Genomic DNA, 20,557 nt, shown 5'->3' on the forward strand with positions numbered 1-20,557 from the left:
TGCTGGGTACGTTCTGCATGATTGTTTGCGCTGATGCATGCAACCAATGGTTTTGTTGATGAATTTGACAATGCTGCCACCACTACCATGAACCACTCTCCAGATGCATGGGATCTTATGCAGTTCAAGGTTTGATAATTTAGCATGGGATCTTAAAGTTGCAAATGTTGAGCTATATTACAAGGCAGTTCACTTCTATTTTCAAGAGAACCCTGATCTCATCAATGATATGCTGGATTAACTGAGTTACCCATTAACTGAGACAACATATACCATTAACTGAGTTCCCATTAACTGACACAATATATAGGATTAACTGAGTTACCCATTAACTGAGACAATATAATAGGCCCCTGAAACTCAACTTCTTGGAGGAACACAACACCATAGTTGAGAACTCAACACTAGACAGGAACCCAACACTATAGACGCATGAAAGTGACACGCCGTTCGGCCCGTGGGTCCTCTCGAAATCAACAAGGGCCCATGGAACATAACACTATCGTTCAGAACTCAACACTGAGCAGGAACCCAACACGTGGGTCCTTCAAAAATCAACATGAGAACTCTGTTGAGCCGGTGTAAACACTATGTAGATCAACAGAGTTCTAAACGCTCCTCGCCGGTGCGGCTGCGGCTGCGCACGCCGTCGTGCAGCTCAACACTTGGTAGGAACACAACACGATCATTTAGAACTCAACACTGAGCTAGGAACCCAACACTATAGACTGATTAAAGTTGCAGCAACTCTGGATGAAATGAATCACCCACTGAGCAGAGACAAAAGCAACACCTGTTACTAACGGCAACAATGGAACAGCTTCAGAGAATAAAGCCATACAAGTAGTGTGATACAAGTCTTAAAACACAGCCACTGGACCCATTAACGACTCAACCACCTCACTTGTTTTGCTTGTACTTCACAATATCGTCAGGCAACACCACCTTATTTTCAGTGTGACAAACAAGGTATGCCACTGTCGACTTCTTGTAAGGTTCCAGCCAGTCCTGCAAATTGAAAAAAAAAATAAACAATCTTGTAAGTTTCCAGCCAGTCGTGTGGAATTTTTTGTACATCATATCAAGGTAAAGAGGGGAATACACTAACCTTGTCACCCTTTTTCAGTTTCTTGGCATTGTCGTCCAACTTAGAAGTGAAGTTCTCAATAAAACTTATGAGCGCTGAGGCACTATCTTTGAATTCGAGTTCAGTTACAGTAACTGTGAACCTACAATCACCATATTTTTTCACCATGAAGCCGGAATCCTTCATGGCTTTGAGTAGACAGCCCATGATAGACTTTCCTAGTCAGGATCTATCTTCAAACGACAATGATGACATCTTGCAAAACAGAGCATCAATGATGGGTAGTCTTTTCGTATCGACATGAAATACAAACAATTCTTCATTCTTGTAGAAAGGAAAAAATATCTGCAAAAACACATTTATCAGAATGCTGAGTGTAATCATTGTTCCATGAAAAAAAATCTCTACTTACAAATGTCCTCCTCATGTTTCGAAAGACTTTCACTTTGGGATCTTTGGTGGATTCGGTGTCTTTGCGTACACGTGCAACATTGGTGCCTTTGAGTACAGCTTTGATTTCTTCTACAAGTTGTGCAGCATCAACTTTGGAGAGTTCACCCTCTTCGGATACTTCATGTGGCGGGATGACGGTTGTGATGTTCCCTTGATTGAACTTTTCATCACAAGTGAAGCATGTGATGAATGCTCTGAGTATTTTATCACCATTGTCACCTTCATTTACGTACTTTTCCAGCTGACCCCCAGTCATGGTAGTCTGCCCCACACTTAACAACTCCCGTTCATTGCTTTGCCAATAAAAAAACATGATATCAGTCAATTTAATACAGTTTAAAACATGATAGAAGTCAATTTAATACAACTTATGGTTAAAAGTTCTGGACATGGGGACTCCATTCTCAAAGTATTCTAGCCAAGGCTGTGCAATGGCAATTATTTGATGGGAATGTTTCAATTTGGTATGAGCCTTGGGTTTCAGGTTAGGAAAATATTCATAATTATATAAAGGAAGATGCTCTGAATATGAATCTTCCAAGTAAAGTAGCAGATTATGGCTTCACAATCCAAAGAGATGGAATGAATCATTGCTCAAAAAAAAACATGATAGCAGTCAATTTAAAACATGACGAGGACGGATTTAAAACATGATAACACTTACTAGTTCAAGATATGTTTGCAGATCTCATCGTTGATCTTATCAGACGTAAACTTGTGTTTTCGCAACTTCCTAAGAGAGGTAAAATGTGTGTTTGCAGGCACAAGCCTCTTGCCAAACACTGGAGAAATCATATCCTGAGAGGACATGTTGTCTTTGCCCAACCTCTTTTTTCGTTTGAGGATATTTTTCTCCAGCTTGCTCTTTCTCAGGTGATAATGATCCTTTGGAATCATCCATCTTTCATACACAGTCTGCTCAGATGACTCACTCTGCTCAGGCTCTTCGTCAGATGGGGATGAAGCTTCGTCATTCTTTGTGTCAGTTGATAGTACATGCTCTTCTTTTTTACCTTACTCTTTCTCAACTGAAATATGTTCATCCTCTAGAGTCTTATCATCTCTGTTCTCTATTTCAATTATCACTGCAGCCTCAGATTCACTCCTCTCACCTTCAATAGTAAGATCAAGTATACCAGGAAGTTTTCTTTTCAATGTAATACCCAGCTTCTTTCTGAATTCCACAAGATTTATTCTGTTCAAAGGATGGTACAAGAGATTCATGCAAAGCTGCTTTCTGAATTTCAACACCATTTTCTGCATTTTAGAGGCACACAAAATTAGTTCTGCTTGCTAAATGGTCAAAATCGAACAAATAACTTTTCCTGCACTTTTGAGGAACAAAAGGATCAATGCTTACTTTGTTGATTTTATACATCTTCTCCTTCATGAATTCTTCAATATACAATAAAACATGAAAGCCACAATCGTAACTGAAATAAATGCAGTAATCATTCAGCAATAAACACAAAAATCGAGGTATATTGATAAGATAATTTAGTAGAGCTGAACGCTTACTTGTTTTTTTGATGCTGAACAGGTGGCACATGGTCAGTGTAGTTAGACATGTCAAAGTTGTGTTTATTATCCAAATACTTCTGCAGTTGAGTTAAAACATCCTTGGCCACCCCACTGTGCCTTGGGTAGGAGTCAAGGATATATGTCTCTTGTTTGGCAGTGGAAAGAATAACAAGGGACCAGTGACCGGCATGAATGATAGGAATAAATATCTAAAAAAAGCACAAACTCTACTGTCAATCTGAAAAAACTCTACTGTAATATAAAACAAAGCACAAACCAGATCCACTTTGTTCATAACCTCTGCAGTAAGTTCCTTGTCCAGCTCCTTAACTCCAATATCTTGATGAATCAGTTCTTGCTGGGTTATAAAAATATCAACGGTCAAATATAAATAATAATAACATAAAAAAAGTCTCCAAGCCAAGTTTTTAGATACACTTACAGTAGCTTTCCAGCTAAGAATTACTTTATCCTTCCAATCCTTTGACAACAGTTGGCATTGTAAATAAAATACATCTGTGTGCATATGACCTGTAGGTAGCAAACAATCTGCAAAAGTAGATTCAGGTATATTGTAGTCCAATATGTCCACTACTATGCTTTGTCTGCTTCTTTCCAATACATGTGCCATGTAAACACTATGTAGATCAACAGAGTTCTCATGAGATGGCACAATTTCTAAATCTGCATGATCAACAAAGTTCTTATGAGATTGTACAGAAGCAACAACCGGCGATGCTCTCCCTGGACTTGGCACCATTTCTGAATCTTCATGATAGCATGTATCCTCCGAATTCTTAAACTAAAAAATACAAATAAAAATAAAGTGAACCTGGGTACCCTACAAATCAACATGCCCCAAACAAACAACATGAATCAACACTTGGATGAATAATAAAAGAAGGTTCTTACATTGAGAGTAGCGAGATTCTTTATAACATTACTAGTCTTCTTTTTCATCTTGAGTCTGAAAAGTACAACAAAATATGAAGTGGCTTGAACAAAATATGAACTGCCTTTCAACACAATAATAGCAGATACTTACCTTACGACGCTTTTTTTCAGGGCCAGGGCTATCCTTGGGTACCATTATCAGGTCTGCGATAAAATCTGAAGTATACAAGTTGATCCTAGGGATGGTCAAAGGATCCAAAGGGTTTTCCACGAGATGGTCCAAGAAAACAACCTGGATATACACACATGGTTACATAAACAGTTTCCTACCCATAATGTCAAAAGTTATGACTATTTGTACTTACCATTAGCACAGTTGTACACCCTGATATCAGTTTCTTCTTATCCTTGCCAAACTCAGCAACACTGCTCTTCAAATTTTCGAAAATAAAATTGACCAGTCAACTGTTTTCAGTCTGTCTAGATCAGTCACTGCTTTCAATGTAGCTGAGCTCAGATAAAAGGTGGCTTGTGGCAACAACAGTCTGTCCAACACCACCGCAAAGAAACATCTGACAATCAGGTCAATGTCAAGATTCGGTTCTGTACCATCAGTGTCTTCATTTCTTTTAACAAGAAGTTTGAGAATCTCATCGTTGTTGATGTTCTGTAACATCAAATTGATGTTCAAAGGAGTCAAAACATTTCTTCTGACAGCAACCTTTATCCCCCCCCTTTTAGCACTTTCCTTGTCTCCATCTCCCCCCACTTTAGCATCTCCAATTGCCCCATCTTCACCTTCCTCCTCTCCAATTTCCCCATCTTCACCGTCCTCCTCTTCACTTTCCTCCTGTTGACTACCTTCATCCTCAACCAGATTCTGCTTCTTCTCCTCCATGTTCATCTCAATCTTCTCCTCCTCAACCTGCTTCTCCTTCATATTCTCCTTCATCTTCTTCTTCTTTACATTGATTTTTTTTTCTGAAACACTCAATACTCTGTAGAGTGAATCAAATGTTTTTGTAGTTGGATCTATTGGCAGCTTCTTATCTGTACCAGGGGGAAACTCAAAACATTTTTGCACTGCAGCCTTTGTTATCCAAATTGAAACACCTTCTCTAATGTTGATCTCAATTTGATCTGTATTTTCATGAACTTTGGCTCTATCCATGAGAAAGTGGGTAAAAACTCTATTGGTGTTTCCTAACTTCAGATTGAGTAAGTTTTGGAAATCAAGGTCTACAATTTTCTAACGGGCAGCAGGTGGAAGGAGTTGGATTAACTTTGTTACTGATCCTAGTGAATACCTCGATTCCGCGTTCTTCTTAATCTTTTTGGCTTTCTCCTTCACCACGTTCTTCTTACTCTTCCCCTGTGGCATGTTGGCTTTCTTCTTCACCCCTGCGGATCGGCACCAGGTTACCTTCGACATCAGAATCGGTGAGGCGGTTCCCTGACAAGGAACGAGGAGAGAAGGGAAGGTGGGTTTACCGAAGTGGAGACGGTCAGGTCGCGAAGAGAATTGGGGATCGTTGTCGCCGTCGCCGAGGCCGTCGCCGTCGGTGAGGTGAGGTCGCCGTCGCCGTCGGTGAGGCTACCGAACGCGCGTAGAGAAATTTGAACACTTCCACACCGAACGGGCGGTTACACTAAACCCTAAATCAACACTTTCACACCGAACAACGTGTCACTTTCATGAGTTCTGAACGATAGTGTCACATTCCATGGGCCCGTGTCACTTTCAGGAGTATACAGTGTTGAGAACTCAACACTATTTCTATATATTAAACCAGGGTCCGCTACTCGCAAACGAGGGTGGACACGTCGTCCAAATTTCCGTAGCCGTAAGATCGTTTGTCCGTGCCACTAATCCAACCATCCAGGTGTCACTCACTACTGCGTGTGAAATGCTGCGCCGACTCTTCGGCTGCCTTTTTTTAATATATCAAACCAGGGTCCGCTGCTCGCAAACGAAGGTGGACACATCGTCCAAATTTCCGTAGCCGTAAGATCGTTTGTCCGTGCCACTAATCCAACCATCCAGGTGTCAGTCACTACTGCGTGTGAAATGCTGCGCCGACTCTTCGCCTACCTTTTTTAATCGTATAAGTCTCGACTTCTCCGGAAGGTGCTCCGCCCCATGGCCGCGGACGACGACAATCAGTCTCGACGTCGCCGTCGCTTCATTCCTGTAACGCGAAGGTAACACTCATTTTTCTCTCTGTGTGTTATCCCTTCTCACGATTCTTCCCAAAAAAATCGCGGTCGGCCGTCGGCACGGCAACTCCTCCCCCCATTCGCATCTCCATTCCCATCGCCTCTGCAATGCCATTTCCTCAAGAAGAAACCAGGCCACGCTCGCTCACTCCACTGCTGCCACCATCCGCACCTCCGTTCCCATCGCCCCCAGCGCCACCATTTTCTCACCAAGCCGCCAGGACTTCTTCGCTCGCTCTTGTCGTCCGTCCATTCGATCCCCGCGCCGCCAGATCTTGCCAGGCCAGTTCGTCGCCCTTTTCATGGACGACGAGTGGCTCCGGGGGTAGCCGCTGCATCGGAATGTCGGTGCCGCCAGGCACGTATTGAAGTGCGACGTCCATCCCTTGCCTCACTTGCTTCGTCCGGTCATCGGCGTGCCAACTGCTCCCACCAGCTGCACCTCCATTCCCATCGCCATTTCTCCGTTGGCTCGCTCACTCCATGTTCACGTCGATGTGGTGCATGCTCTTGCCGTCTGTCCCTCCGTTCCCTGCGCTGCCAGATCCCGTCACGTACTAGCAGGCCACCGTGCTGCCCTTTCTTAGGATGACGAGCGGCTCCGGGCAATGCCCGCTGCCCCAAAATGTCGGCACCGTCAGGGCCGTTATCTCGACGTGGCGGCGGGCCGCCTGGGTGTTTCGGGTCACCAGCTGGTAGGCGACCTCATGTCCTGCGACGTCGCCGTCGATGCTCCACGGCGTCTGCGATGGGCAGAGCGGCGGCATCCCCAGGGCGAGCTCGAACTGACCATGCCGCTTTGGGAAGCCTGCGTTTGCTGTACAAATAGATGTTTATCTTCAACGTTGTTGCCACATCTATGCACTTTAATTCATATATATTGAGGTGGATTATGGTTTAAAACTAATTAGCTTTCCACATCTTAGGAGGAAGAATCCTGCATACAAACTGGTGCCTCAACTTTCTATAATTCTTACTTAATGTTTGTGTATTATATCATTTTTTATTAATTAATGTTATGTGATCTTTATTTAATGTTTTAGAGTTTTCCAAACCATTTTTTACATCATTTAGGTAAATCTGACGATTATGGCAGAAGACTTTTCCAGTCTAAAAGGGACCCTGAAACTCAACACTATAACTCCCAAAAATCAACATGGGACCCTGAAACTCAACACCTTGAAGGAACGCAACAGCATAGTTCCGAACACAACACTGAGAAGGAGCCCAACACTATACCTCATGAAAGTGACACGCCCTTCACCCGTGGGTCCTCCCAAAATCAACATCCGCAAATCTGACTCAACACTTAGCAGGAGCGCCACGGTAGACTCCAGAAAGTGACACGGGACATGGAACATAACACTAGTATTCAGAACGCAACACTGTAGACTCCGGAAAGTGACACGGGCTTCAGACTGCGGGTCCTGCCAAAAATCAACATGGGACCCTGAAACCCAACAGATTGGAGGAACGCAACACCATAGTGTCGAACGCCACACTGAGCACGAACCCAACACTATACCTCATGAAAGTGACACGGGGTTCGGCTCGTGGGTCCTTCAAAAATCAACACTATAACTCATGAAAGTGACACGTCGTTCGCCCGTGGGTCCTCCCAAAATCAACATGCGCCCAACTCAATACTGATTAGGAACGCCACACCATCGTTTAGAACTCAACATGGATCAGGAACGCAACACTATATACTCCTGAAAGTGACACGGGATATGGAACTCAACACTACGAACTCATGAAAGTGACACGTCGTTCGCCCGTGGGTCCTCCCAAAACCAACATCCGCCCATCCGACTCAACACTTAGAAGGAGCCCCACGGTAGACTCCAGAAAGTGACACGGGTTATGGAACATAACACTAGCATTCAGAACGCAACACTGTAGACTCCGGAAAGTGACACGGACTACGGACCACGGGTCCTCCAAAAAATCAACATGGAACCCTGAAACGCAACAGATGAAGGAACACAACACTATACCGCATGAAAGTGACACGCCCTTCGCCCGTGGGTCCTCCGAAAACCAACATCCCCCCATCCGACTCAACACTTAGAAGGGCCCCACGGTAGACTCCAGAAAGTGACACGGGTTATGGAACATAACACTAGCATTCAGAACGCAACACTGTAGACTCCGGAAAGTGACACGGACTACGGACCGCGGGTCCTCCCAAAAATCAACATGGGACCCTGAAACCCAACAGATTGGAGGAACGCAACACTATACCGCATGAAAGTGACACGCCCTTCGCCCGTGGGTCCTCCCAAAACCAACATCTGCCCATCTGACTCAACACTTAGCAGGAGCCCCATGGTAGACTCCAACACTGTACATGGAACCTAACACTGCTTTTCAGAATGCAACACTGTAGACTCCGGAAAGTTACACGGGCTTCGGACCGCGGGTCCTCCCAAAAATCAACATGGGACCCTGAAACCCAACAGATTGGAGGAACGCAACACCATAGTTCCGAACGCCACATTGAGAAGGAACCCAACACTATACCTAATGAAAGTGACACGAGGTTCGGCCCGTGAGTCCTTCAAAAAATCAACATGGCCCCCCGAAACTCAACCTGGAACCCGACACTAACTCATGAAAGTGACACATCGTTCGCCCGTGGGTCCTCCCAAAATCAACATGCGCCCAACTCAATACTGATCAGCAATGCAACACCATCGTTTAGAGCTCAACACTGATCAGGAACGCAACGCTGTAGACTCCTGAAAGTGACACGGGACATGGAACGTAACACTACCTTCAGAACTCAACACTGTGAACTCATGAAAGTGACACGGGGGTTCGCCCGTGGGTCATCCCAAAATAGATCTGGGCATAAAACCCGAGCCCGAAGCCCTATACCCGAAATACCCGAACCCGTACCCGTTTAGCCCGAAGCCCGTTACCCGAACAGCTCTAGCGGGTAACGAAACTAAATACCCGAACTAAGTTCGGGCCTAATCGGGTATTAACCCGCGGTACCCGAAGTACCCATTCGACCCGAAATAACCAACATCGTCCAGGCACAACGCTAGCCCCACAGCCGCTGCCTTGTCCAGCGTTGGCTACGACGTCCCCCAATCCCCATCGGCTATCGCCACCTGCAACTTCAAGGCTAGTACTCCAGAGCAAGGAGCACTTCAGATCTTTGTTCTCCGGCAACAGCAAGGCATGGCGGCAACAGCAACTCACAACAAGGCACAACGGTAACTAGCAACCACACACCAGGCGCCAGGCAGCCAAGCGCCGAAGCGCGTACAGCCGTACAGCGGACAGGCGGCCACCGGCCAGGCGGACAGGCGGCCACGCGCAGACAGCGGACAGGCGTACAGCGAACAGGCTGCCTCACCGGCAAGCCGTCGCGCCACCGGCCAGGCGACCAAGCGCAGACAGCGGACAGCGCCCTCGCCGGCAAGCCGCTGCACTACCTAGCGGCCAGGCGGCCACACGCGTACGCAGCCTCGCTGTCAAGCCGCCGCGCCACCAGCCAAACGCGCCCTCGCATGTGCTTTATATATTTCGGGTAAATTGGGTATACCCAAACCCGAACCCGAAATTACGGGTACCCGAAATTACGGGTCGCGGGTTTTTAAAGCTGTGATCGGGTATTAGTTTCTATTACCCGAATTTATCAAAACCCGAACTACCCGACCCGAACTAATCGGGTAACCCGAACGCCCAGTCCTATCCCAAAATCAACATCCGCCCATCCGAATCAACACTTAGCAGGAGCCCCACGGTAGACTCCAGAAAGTGACATGGGACATGGAACCTAACACAAGCATTCAGAGCGCAACACTGTAGACACCGGAAAGTGACACGGGCTTCGGACCGTGGGTCCTCCCAAAAATCAACATGGGACCCTGAAACTCAACGCCTTGAAGGAACGCAACACTGATAAGGAACCCAACACTATACCGCATGAAAGGGACACACCCTTCACCCGTGGGTCCTCCCAAAATCAACATCCGCCCATCCGACTCAACACTTAGCAGGAGCGCCACGGTAGACTCCAGAAAGTGACACGGGACATGGAACATAACACTAGCATTCAGAACGCAACGCTGTAGACTCCGGAAAGTGACACGGGCTTCCGACCGCGGGTCCTCCCAAAAATCAACATGGAACCCTGAAACCCAGCACAGATTGGAGGAACACAACTCTATATATCCGAACGCAACTCTGATAAGGAACCCAACACTATACCTCATGAAAGTGACACGGGGTTCGGCCCGTGGGTCCTTCAAAAATCAACATGGGCCCCTGAAACTCAACACCTTGGAGGAACGCAACACCATCGTTCAGAACCCAACACTGACCTGGAACCCGACACTTATAACTCATGAAAGTGACACGTCGTTGGCCCGTGGGTCCTCCCAAAATCAACATGCGCCCAACTCAATACTGATCAGCAACGCAACACCATCGTTTAGAGCTCAACACTGATCAGGAACGCAACACTGTAGACTCCTAGAAGTGACACGGGACATGGAACGTAACACTACCTTCCAGAACTCAACACTATGAACTTATGAAAGTGACACGGGGTTCGCCAGTGGGTCCTCCCAAAATCAACATCCGCCAATCTGACTCAACACTTAGCAGTAGCCCCACAGTAGACTCCAGAAAGTGACACGGGACATGGAACCTAACACTAGCATTCAGAGCGCAACACTGTGGACTCCGGAAAGTGACACGGGCTTCGGACCGTGGGTCCTCCCAAAAATCAACATGGGACCCTAAAACTCAACACCTTGAAGGAACGCTACACTGAGAAGGAACCCAACACTATACCTCATGAAAGTGACACGCCCTTCGCCCGTGGGTCCTCCCAAAATCAACATCCGACTCAACACTTAGCAGGAGCACCACGGTAGACTCCAGAAAGTGACACGGGACATGGAACATAACACTAGCATTCAGAACGCAACACTGTAGACTCTGGAAAGTGACACGGGCTTCGGACCGTGGGAAGCCTTTCCAACTTCACACCAACATCTTGCTAAAAATAATAATCGACAAGCAAAGTGTCCTGGCTACTACGCCATGTTAGCAGAGAAAATATAAACCAGTTCTGATTACATCTAGCTATTGAAAAGTCCATCCTATGTTCATTAGCCTCTCAGCAGAAATCGGCTGGATGCTTCCTCCCCCCAATTCATCTGTCCCACCACAAACCACCCAATCAATGCCAAAAGCAGAAAACACTGTGCCATATTCCTAGGTTTCACTTTAGTTGACCCTTTCAGCTTTTGCAGCTCATTCTCCATCAGTTTCAATGCAGCAGCTGTCGATTTCTTGTTTTCCTCAATTTCAACCATGGCTGCCTTCATCAAATTTTTCACGTTATCCAGCTCTTCCATCACTAACTCCAGGTTGGACAGCTTTTTCTTCATCTCTCTGATGGAATTGGTTAGAGATTCAACGGCTTTGCCATGATCATTAAGTGCGATCATTAACAACTCAAGGCGTCGATCACCACTGACAAACCCATCCTCGATTAACAAAACAACATAGCTCGCTTGCCAGTGGAAAAAATCACATTAAGACCCATCCTGTAAAGAAGAGAGACTTGGGCCCTCAAAATTACCCAAACCATATAACTTACCAATTGAGCAAAAATTGAGAAATAACCGTTTTCTTGGCTCTGCACCGGTAGAACTTCCTCGACGTGGTTTCTGGTTGTTTGGAGACCCGCTCAATCACCACCCCATTGCAGAGCTTGCAAGGGATTAGAGGAAGCTCAGCACTCGCAGTATTGGAGCCAGAGAGTAAGGATGACAATGACGGCATCTCCTCAAATAGCCTAAAAGACCATAGCAATGATAAATTACCAGTTTGCTCAATCCTTAGAACACTGAAAACATAAGTTAACGGTGTTTTATTAGTTCAAAGCCATGTTTTCAGATCGTCTAATCGTTTCTGATCGTCAGATGGGCGATCAGCCGACTAATCACGATTAATCGACGACTAGCCCGATTAATCGGCCTCTACAGCACATGAGCACAGCACTACAGCACATGAGCAACAACGAACAGGAAGGAGGGAGAAGGCCACTCGCTATGAGCACATGAGCAACCACGAACAGAAAGGAGCACTACAGCACATGAGCACACGAGCGAGTGAGCAACAACCAACACAGCACATGAGCACAACACTCGCAGCCTGCAGGTCACTCGCAGGGAGCAGGCCACTCGCAGCCTGCAGGTCGGCCGATAAACAAGGATTACAGGAAGTCGGGCGTCGGGGACTGGGGAGTGAGGAGAAGAAGTCACCTGCTCGCCGCGCTGGGGACCGAGGAGGGGGCGTCAATCACCGGTGGCGGGCCGCCGGCCGCCGGCGCCCGTGGTGCGCTCCAATCTAGGGTATGGCGTCCGTGTGTGCGGTGCTCAGCTGCTCTGTCTGTGTCTCAATGGTCAATGCTTGCGTGGGCTGTGGAGTGTGGACGGTGTAGTGGGCTGTACTTGGCCGAAACGAACCAAGAAACGAACTGGGCCAAAATCGGAAGTTCTCAATCGCAGACAAACTAATCGTCCACGACCTAATCGGACGACTAATTACGATTAATCATCGACTAATCGGACGACCAGGTTCCTGATCGCTCTAATCGCGTAGTTGCTGCTTATCGAGTCCGTGATACCGATCAGTCGATTAATCGTGACTAATCGGACGATCCGAAAACACTGGTTCAAAGTAAAGGACTGATTTAACATGTACAGTATGTTCAGATAAGTTCAGAGCTGATCTCATGAACATTGCTATGACTACCCTTAGTTCAAAAATTCTTTCCCAGGATAAGGAGTACTTTGCTGAACTTGCAGTTGATGCTGTATTAAGGCTTAAGGGCTGCACCAACCTGGAAGCCATTCAAATTCTGAAGAAACCTGGAGGATCTCTTAAGGACTCCTTTTTGGATGAAGGGTTCATTCTTGACAAGAAAATTGGCATTGGGCAACCTAAGAGAATTGAGAATGCCAAAATTTTGGTTGCAAACACTGCTATGGACACAGATTTAAGACTATGGGGGCACGTGTCTGGGTGGATTCAATGTCTAAGGTTGCAGATAAGGCTTGCACGCCACCTATAGGCTGCAGTAAAGCCTGCCCAGGCTTGCACGCCACTCAGCAGCATGCTGCACACGCCACCCTACACCCTACAACCCTGCTGCTCGCCACCCTAACCCTACAGGCTATGCTGCACTTGAAATCGGATATCATCTTTGAATACCGGAGGAAATCGAAAGAAGAAAAGAAAGAATCAACCACTCCCTCTCGGTTTAGACCCAGAGTGAAATTCCATGTCAAATGGACCATGATCTGCTCTTTTCTCAGCTCGGGGAAAAGAAGAAAGAATGGCACTGAAGTGGACATTCGAGAGAGATGGACAATAGATACAAATGCAAGTCAGGGAAAGAGCAGAGAGAATGGCGGTGAAGTTATGGCAGTTACCTAAGGCGGGGCATCCACGGGGTATTACCTATGAATCATGATACAACCATTCACATTTGTGTGTCGTCCTTGCTGAGGCATCGCTTACGATACATGAGGCTATATATGTTCAGAAATGAAATTAGCCACAAAATAGTTGCTACAGATTGTAGTTACCTGATAATCGACCCGGTAAAGACCGCGAAGATCTGAGCCGGGCACCGCCTGACAATCGACCCGGTAAAGACCGCGAAGATTTGAGCCGGGCACCGGTCCAGCGAGGATATGGTCTATCGCTGTGCTGGTGCGAGGACGAACCAGCTAAAGCGCAAATGTCCTCCATTTCAAACTATTAAGATTCTGCTTTTCCAGAGGACTCTAACTACAAGGTATTGCTTCGAATGGCCCCGTATAAATAGATTTCAGAAGGAATTGACTGCCATTATTGTTTCCGTATCTAGCACTGCTCAATCCTCTATGGAAACAATGGTATTTCCGTTCCTTTCATATCCCGCCTTGCCAAAGAAAGCGCTATTGAATTCCAAACATGCGCTCGATGACTTGATCACGAATGATACAACCCTTATCTTATCGATTTTAAACATGTGTTAACCTGTGTTACCTTTATAGACATGTAGCATATCGTATCAACGCATACTGTTTTGCTGTTGTGTGCCTACACGCATCAAGTCTGCATGGGACCACGAACCATGACCAGACCCGGCTCAAATCTGGGCCCATGTTCATCATTGGTAAGGGTAACAAGCCATCGGTGAGCCTTCCCGGAGTTACATTTATGGATCGGATTTGCCCAGCAGGGGGAAGAACTCGCGTCGGTGTGTCCATGGTGAGTAGGTCCAGCAAGCCTCTGGCCCATGAGTCAGTGAGGGAATCTAGGGTAAAAAGTCTCCCACCACAACCGAGGAAAACCCGGCAAGCAGGTCGATGGAGAATCGAAGTGCAAGAAAGGAGAACCTACTTGTGAGACTGAACAACACGTTACCGCTAGCCTTGAGACCCTAGACATAATCTGGGGAGGTGTTTCATCTCATTTGCTTGACTTGGCTTTAATCCAATGTTTTTTGCAATATAAGTCCTTTTACCAAATTGTTTCAAGTTTACTGGGTATGAGTTAATTGTTGTCCTGTATTTGTAGATTGTAGTTGGTGGAAGGAACAAATATCTTATCAATGGTCATCTTGCACAACCTTCCCAGGTGCAGACGCTCTTTCACTCAGTGCAGCTTAACGTAAAAAGATTCTCAGCGGCGCGCGCGAGGGGGAGGTGGCGGTGGAGCAAGCGGTGGGGCAGAGGAGGGGGCGAGCAGCGGGGGTAGGGGTGGCGAGCGGCAATAGCAGGCGGGGCGAGCGGTGGGGGCAGGGAGGGGCAAGCAGCGGGGTGAGGAGGCGGCGAGCGGCGACGATAGGCGAGGCAGCAGAGAGAAGCGACCCGAGTGGATGGTCCAGGAGCTATTTGCATAGGCCCCATCCCATGGTAGTAAGTTAGGCACCTCAAGAGATTCTTAGCGGTGCGCGCGAGGGAGAGGTGGCGGCGGGGCAAGCGGTGGGGCAGAGGAGGGGGCAAGCAGCGGGGGTAGGGGGTAGTGAGCGGCGGTAGCAGGCGAGGCGAGCGGTGGGGGCAGGGGAGGGGGCGAGCAGTGGGGTGAGGAGGAGGCGGCGACGGCAGGTGGGGCAGTAGAGAGAAGCGGTCCGAGAGAAGCGACGACATCATGGTTCTATCAGTCAAGATACAACTATTCATATCCTCTGCATCCATGGTTCTATCGGACCCCACTGCTCGCCCACTCCCCTGCCCCCACTGCTCGCCCCGCCTGCTGTCACCGCTCACTGCCCCCTACCCCCGCTGCTTGCCCCCTTCTCTGCCCCGTCGCTTGCCCCGCCACCACCTCTCCCTCGCGCGCACCGCTGAGAATCTCTTGAGGTGCCTAACTTACTACCATAGGATGCGGCCTATACAAATAGCTCCTGGACCATCCACTCGGGTCGCTTCTCTCTGCTGCCTCGCCTACCGTCGCCGCTCGCCACCTCCTCACCCCACTGCTTGCCCCTCCCCTACCCCCACCGCTCGCCCCGCCTGCTGTTGCCGCTCACCACCCCCTACCCCCGCTGCTCGCCCCCTCCTCTGCCCCACCGCTTGCTCCGCCGCCACCTCCCCCTCACGCACGCCGCTGAGAATCTCTTTACGTTAAGCTGCACTGAGTGAAAGAGCGTCTGCACCTGGGAAGATTGTGCAAGATGACCATTGATAAGATATTTGTTCCTTCCACCAACTACAATCTACAAATACAGGACAACAATTAACTCATACCCAGTAAACTTGAAACAATTTGGAAAAAGGACTCATATTGCAAAAAACATTGGATTAAAGTCAAGTCAAGCAAATGAGATGAAACACCTCCCCAGATTATGTCTAGGGTCTCAAGGCTAGCGGTAACGCGTTGTTCAGTCTCACAATTGCTACAGTCAAAGCCAAGCGCAGACGGTATATGAAAACCCGTCTTTAAAAACCAGGAAAGACACTCATAAGATCTCCAATGAAAGGAACGCTCGCCAGAATGAAATACTTCAATTAGGATGAGCTACTACATATCGTTCTGAAAGGGGCCAGTGAAACTGAAGCAGTTCCTGCAACCATCAACGAAGTCAAGACATTACCTATAGCAAGAAAGACTACCGATACCGATAAAGAAGAGATGAAACCCTACCTTGTTCCTGCCATCCCTTCCCATTCATCTCCACTATACCCCTCGTCTTCTAATTCCTTCCATTCCACCATGGAATTCTCTATAATAATTCGCAAATCCAAATCTGCTAATTGTTCTCTAATAGCACCCGCTCCTGTTGCAATTTCCTGATTTCGAAAGGTTGCAAAGCCTGAGGTAGAATAAAAGGGAGAAATGTTGTGGTTACAAGATGAAATTTCATCTTCGAATAAACCCCATAATCGTAAGAAAGTAGGTTTTTAGCGCTGGGCCTAGCAAAAGAGAAATCGCCACTCAACATTTCTTGCTGAATGTTATCATAAATGTGCTCACCAATTTGGATTTAGGAATACAGAAGTTTTGGATTTAGGATTAATCAGTGGTTGTACAGACAAAGATGCCTTGTCCTTAGAAACAACTCTTTTATTCTGATGTTGTTCAGTCTCCATTTGCATATTTATAATCTCAATTTGCATAACTCGTTTTGAAAGTGGAAAAGATTGAAATAAAGATTTAAATAAACCTTACCAGTCAGTGGCTACCAGTAGGTGCTTAGCAATGGCCGCCGCCGCCGCCTCAGGCTCCTGGTCACCGTCGAGCTCTGGTGCCATGTCGGTATAGATGAAGTGAAGCATGGCCCTGAACACAACAGCCTCCATGTCTCCGATCTCCACAGAAGCAGAGCTTCCTTCATGCCTCTGAAGAACTCGACCTTGAAGACCGAGGACCTTGCGGTGAGGAAGATCTTGTGGGTGGTGAAGGACTCCCCGGAGACATGAAACGTGACGTCCGCTCCATCGCTGCTCTGCAGGAGCTCGTCGAGGTGCTGGTGTAGGTCCGAGGGTGGTGGCACTGGAAGGGGCTGCTCCCTATCCGTGGCGTCCAAGTCGCGTAGCACGGTGATCGTGCATTCCACGGTCAGGGAATCGTTCATGAGATAACCTGATGATCATAGCTTCCTTTTTTCAAAAAGGAGAACTGCAAGTTTATTCTAATGTTGTTCAGTCTCCATTTGCATATTTATAATCTCAATTTGCATAACTCATTTTGAAAGTGGAAAAGATTGAAAGAAAGATTTAAATAAACCTTACCTGTCAGCGGCTACCAGTAGGTGCTGAGCGATGGCCGCCGCCGCCTCAGGCTCCTGGTCACCATCGAGCTCTGGGGCCATGTCGGTATAGATGAAGTGAAGCATGACCCTGAACACAGCAGCCTCCATGTCTCCGATCTCCACAGAAGCAGAGCTTCCTTCATGCCTCCGAAGAACTCGACCTTGAAGACCGGGGACCTTGCGGCGAGGAAGATCTTGTGGGTGGTGAAGGACTCCTCGGAGACATGAAACGTGACGTCTGCTCCATCGCTGCTCTGCAGGAGCTCGCCGAGGTGCTGGTGTAGGTCCGAGGGTGGTGGCACTGGCAGGGGCTGCTCCCTATCCGGGGCGTCCAAGTCGCGTAGCACGGTGATCGTGCATTCCACGGTCAGGGAATCATTCACGAGATAACCTGATGATTGTAGTTTCCTTTTTCGAAAAGGAGAAACTGCAGGCGAGCATTTGGAGTTACTAGTAAATACATGAAGCACACTCTTCTCCTTGGAGGCATCAAGGTGTCGCTGGCTTTTCCACTTTCAGAACGAGTTATCGTGTAATATGGTAGCAAAAATTTATATGACGACATTTACAATTTTGACAGGTATGGGCTAAACAGGCTGGAGCTGATGTGTGAATGCAAGCTCTCTGGTGGCATCGACACCGGCACAGCGGCTGCGATGTTGGCTTTCGCCGAGTAGCACAACTGTTCGCTGCTCAAAGCCAAGTGTCTCGAGTTTGTCACTATTGACAGAACGTGGAGCCGTTGCGTGCTATTGATAGAACTTGGAGCCGTCGTGTGCTAGGCAGGCCTGGCCAGCTTGATGGGCCTTGGCTAGGCCGCGCTGGGCCGAAACTTACTTTTCCTTCGATCTGCGATCTATCAAGCCTGCTTCATCCGATCCGTTGGCCGCGCTGGGCCGAGCTTGTTTCATCCGATCTGTTCTACATGGCCCCAGAGCTCGACGGTGACCAGGAGCCTGAGGCGCGGCGGTGGCCAGGGCTCAGCACCTACTGGTAGCCGCTGACAGGTAAGGTTTATTTAAATCTTTCTTTCAATCTTTTCCACTTTCAGAACGAGTTATCATGTAATATGGTAGCAACAATTTATATGACGTCATCTACAATTTTGACAGGTGTGGGTTAAACAGGCTGAAGCTGATGTGTGAATGCAAACTCTCAATCTAGTAGATCACGCACCTATTGTATTTAGTGTGATCTTGTGGGAGAGTAAGACAACGAGTGAGCTACGATTGAGACTTCCATCGATCGAGAAAGTAAGAAGCAAGCACGAGTAGACCAATTGATAGCAACGACGAATCAACGCCCGATCCGACTCTTTTGTCCTTTTGTTCGCAGAAGGGAGATTCTGTGTGCTAGCGATATCAGTTATGGATGGGGCCCTCACTCAACCGACCTACTACCTGGGAATCCCCAATGCACCAATGTACCAAAGGCACTATACTTTGAATAGGGAACACTTCCTAATTAAATTAATAAAGTAGGAGCGAGTACGGAGGTACTAGACGGTGATTCTCTGGTCTTGTCGTCAATATTGGTGGGGGTTTAAATAGCGGGAGCGGGAAAAACTGACCGTCAAAAGTAAAGTTCGTCGTACATGGCTTTCAAAGCAAGGAGAGGTGCGAAGCTTCTCCGAGAAGGCGAGGGTCGCACGGATCTGGCCTGCCGCTGGCCCTAGTTTGACTTGGGTCGGAACTCGGACGCCGTCCACTGTTTGTACTAGTGAGGAAGTCCAATTTAGTGTCAACCACATTAATTTTCTGTATTTTAAGTTTAAACTTGTTACCACTGATAATCGAGTGGGAATCATTACCGTTACCATTTACGTTACATTTCGTGAACCAACGACACCTTGATTGCATCTGATCGCATCTAGGAATCTGGCTGCCTTTCGCTAGGGTACGGTCAGCTAGCCCGGCTGAGTTGGGAAACACAACCAATCACACCCCTAGTCAGGCACTCCACGGTAACTGTATCCACTCTGTCTCCGGTGCTCCTCCACCGGATGCCGCACCGCCGGTGCTCCTCCGCCGGATGCCGCGCGCCGACCCTCCTCCGCCGGATGTCGTGCCGCCCGGATCCAGGGCGGCGTCCGGCTCGGGGACAGGACTGGACGAGACGGACGCCTTTGCCGATGTCAGTGATTCCTTGCTGCTTCACGGTTCACGGGTACGCTCACTCCATCGACTTATCAGTCTCCTGCTGCTGTGCCAGCTTTCCCTTCCTTGTGAGGGACGTTTTTCTCCCTCACTGACTCGTGGGCCCACTCGCCGGCGCGAGCTCTTCAACCTATTCGCCAAATCCGATCAATAAATGTTGCTCCATCTACCTCCCTTCGCTCAGCTTCTCTCATCTGAGTCGCGGCGCCCGATGTGCAACATGTGCAACACACACTACCTTCTTCTTGTGCTCCTCGTCCTCGGCCTTGTACGTCTCTACCTCCTGCACCATCTTCTCGATCTACCTCCTGCACCATCTTCTGGCCGGTGGTCTTTTCCTTCGCTGACATGGGAAGCTGTCTCTGAGGTCGACGCCATGGTAGTTCGACGCTAGGCTGGCTCCGCAATCGGCGTCGAGTATTTACCTGGCTGGTTACGGCGCCGACCTCAGAGCCAAAGAACCAGGTCTTACCGAAGACGGGAACCACATGCACAGGCACAGGCACAGGCATAGCGTGTGTTGCGCATGTTGTAGGCGTAGTTCTCGAGCGAGTTCTTGGCGTCCACCTTCTTCTTGTGCTCCTCGTCCTCGGCCTTGTATGTCTCTGCCTCCTGCACCATCTTCTCGTTCTCCTCTTTACTCAGCCGGCCCTTATCGTTGGTGAATACGAAGAGTCGAGGATGGGGTTTTGTGATTCGGGATGATCAATGGTAATCAAAACTGGATCAGGCCCTTGTCGTTGGTGATGGTGATCTTGTTCTTCAGGCACCGAAGGGAAGCCAGAGAGCTCGAACTTGCCGAGCAGGTTGTCGTAATAGGTGAAGTCCTAATCCTTGGTCGGGATGGTGGTGCCCCTTGGTTGATGGGGTCATGGCGACCTGGTTCTTGGCGGTGTCGCTGACGAGCCTTTCGGAGTTGGTGAATGCAACGTACGCTCCCAGAATTTGGAT

The 20,557-nt window shown here is 48.1% G+C and overlaps 1 protein-coding gene and 1 pseudogene across 7 annotated transcripts; both read right to left on the bottom strand.

Moving 5' to 3' along the window:
- Nucleotides 1–580: 580 nt before the first annotated feature.
- Nucleotides 581–13,209, bottom strand: LOC103625696 (putative ubiquitin-like-specific protease 1B). Of its 7 annotated transcripts, none has more exons than XR_004849299.1 (14): nt 12,466–12,861; nt 11,825–11,996; nt 4,321–11,745; nt 4,107–4,247; nt 3,974–4,028; nt 3,792–3,863; nt 3,504–3,610; nt 3,360–3,419; nt 3,059–3,270; nt 2,901–2,973; nt 2,205–2,797; nt 1,500–1,833; nt 1,109–1,432; nt 581–1,008 (listed from the first exon to the last, which is right to left on the bottom strand). XR_004849299.1 is itself a non-coding variant. In XM_035958909.1 (14 exons), exons 6-11 carry the CDS (start codon nt 4,019–4,021, stop codon nt 2,555–2,557), a joined length of 1,017 nt encoding a protein of 338 aa, XP_035814802.1. In that variant the 5' UTR covers nt 4,022–4,028; nt 4,107–4,247; nt 4,321–5,356; nt 5,447–11,745; nt 11,825–11,996; nt 12,466–12,861; the 3' UTR covers nt 581–1,008; nt 1,109–1,432; nt 1,500–1,833; nt 2,205–2,554. The 7 variants fall into 7 exon arrangements, 5 of the variants coding, with proteins under 5 accessions (XP_035814802.1, XP_020393396.1, XP_020393398.1 ...); XM_035958909.1 differs by having other exon boundaries at nt 3,339–3,419; nt 3,504–3,863; nt 4,321–5,356; nt 5,447–11,745; XR_004849298.1 differs by having other exon boundaries at nt 3,059–3,419.
- Nucleotides 13,210–17,433: 4,224 nt separating this feature from the next.
- On the bottom strand, nt 17,434–19,898 carry LOC103627936 (BTB/POZ and MATH domain-containing protein 1-like; annotated as a pseudogene).
- Between the last annotated feature and the right edge of the window lie 659 nt (nt 19,899–20,557).

Source organism: Zea mays, chromosome 5, assembly GCF_902167145.1.
Source record: "Zea mays cultivar B73 chromosome 5, Zm-B73-REFERENCE-NAM-5.0, whole genome shotgun sequence".
Taxonomy (NCBI): domain Eukaryota; kingdom Viridiplantae; phylum Streptophyta; class Magnoliopsida; order Poales; family Poaceae; genus Zea; species Zea mays.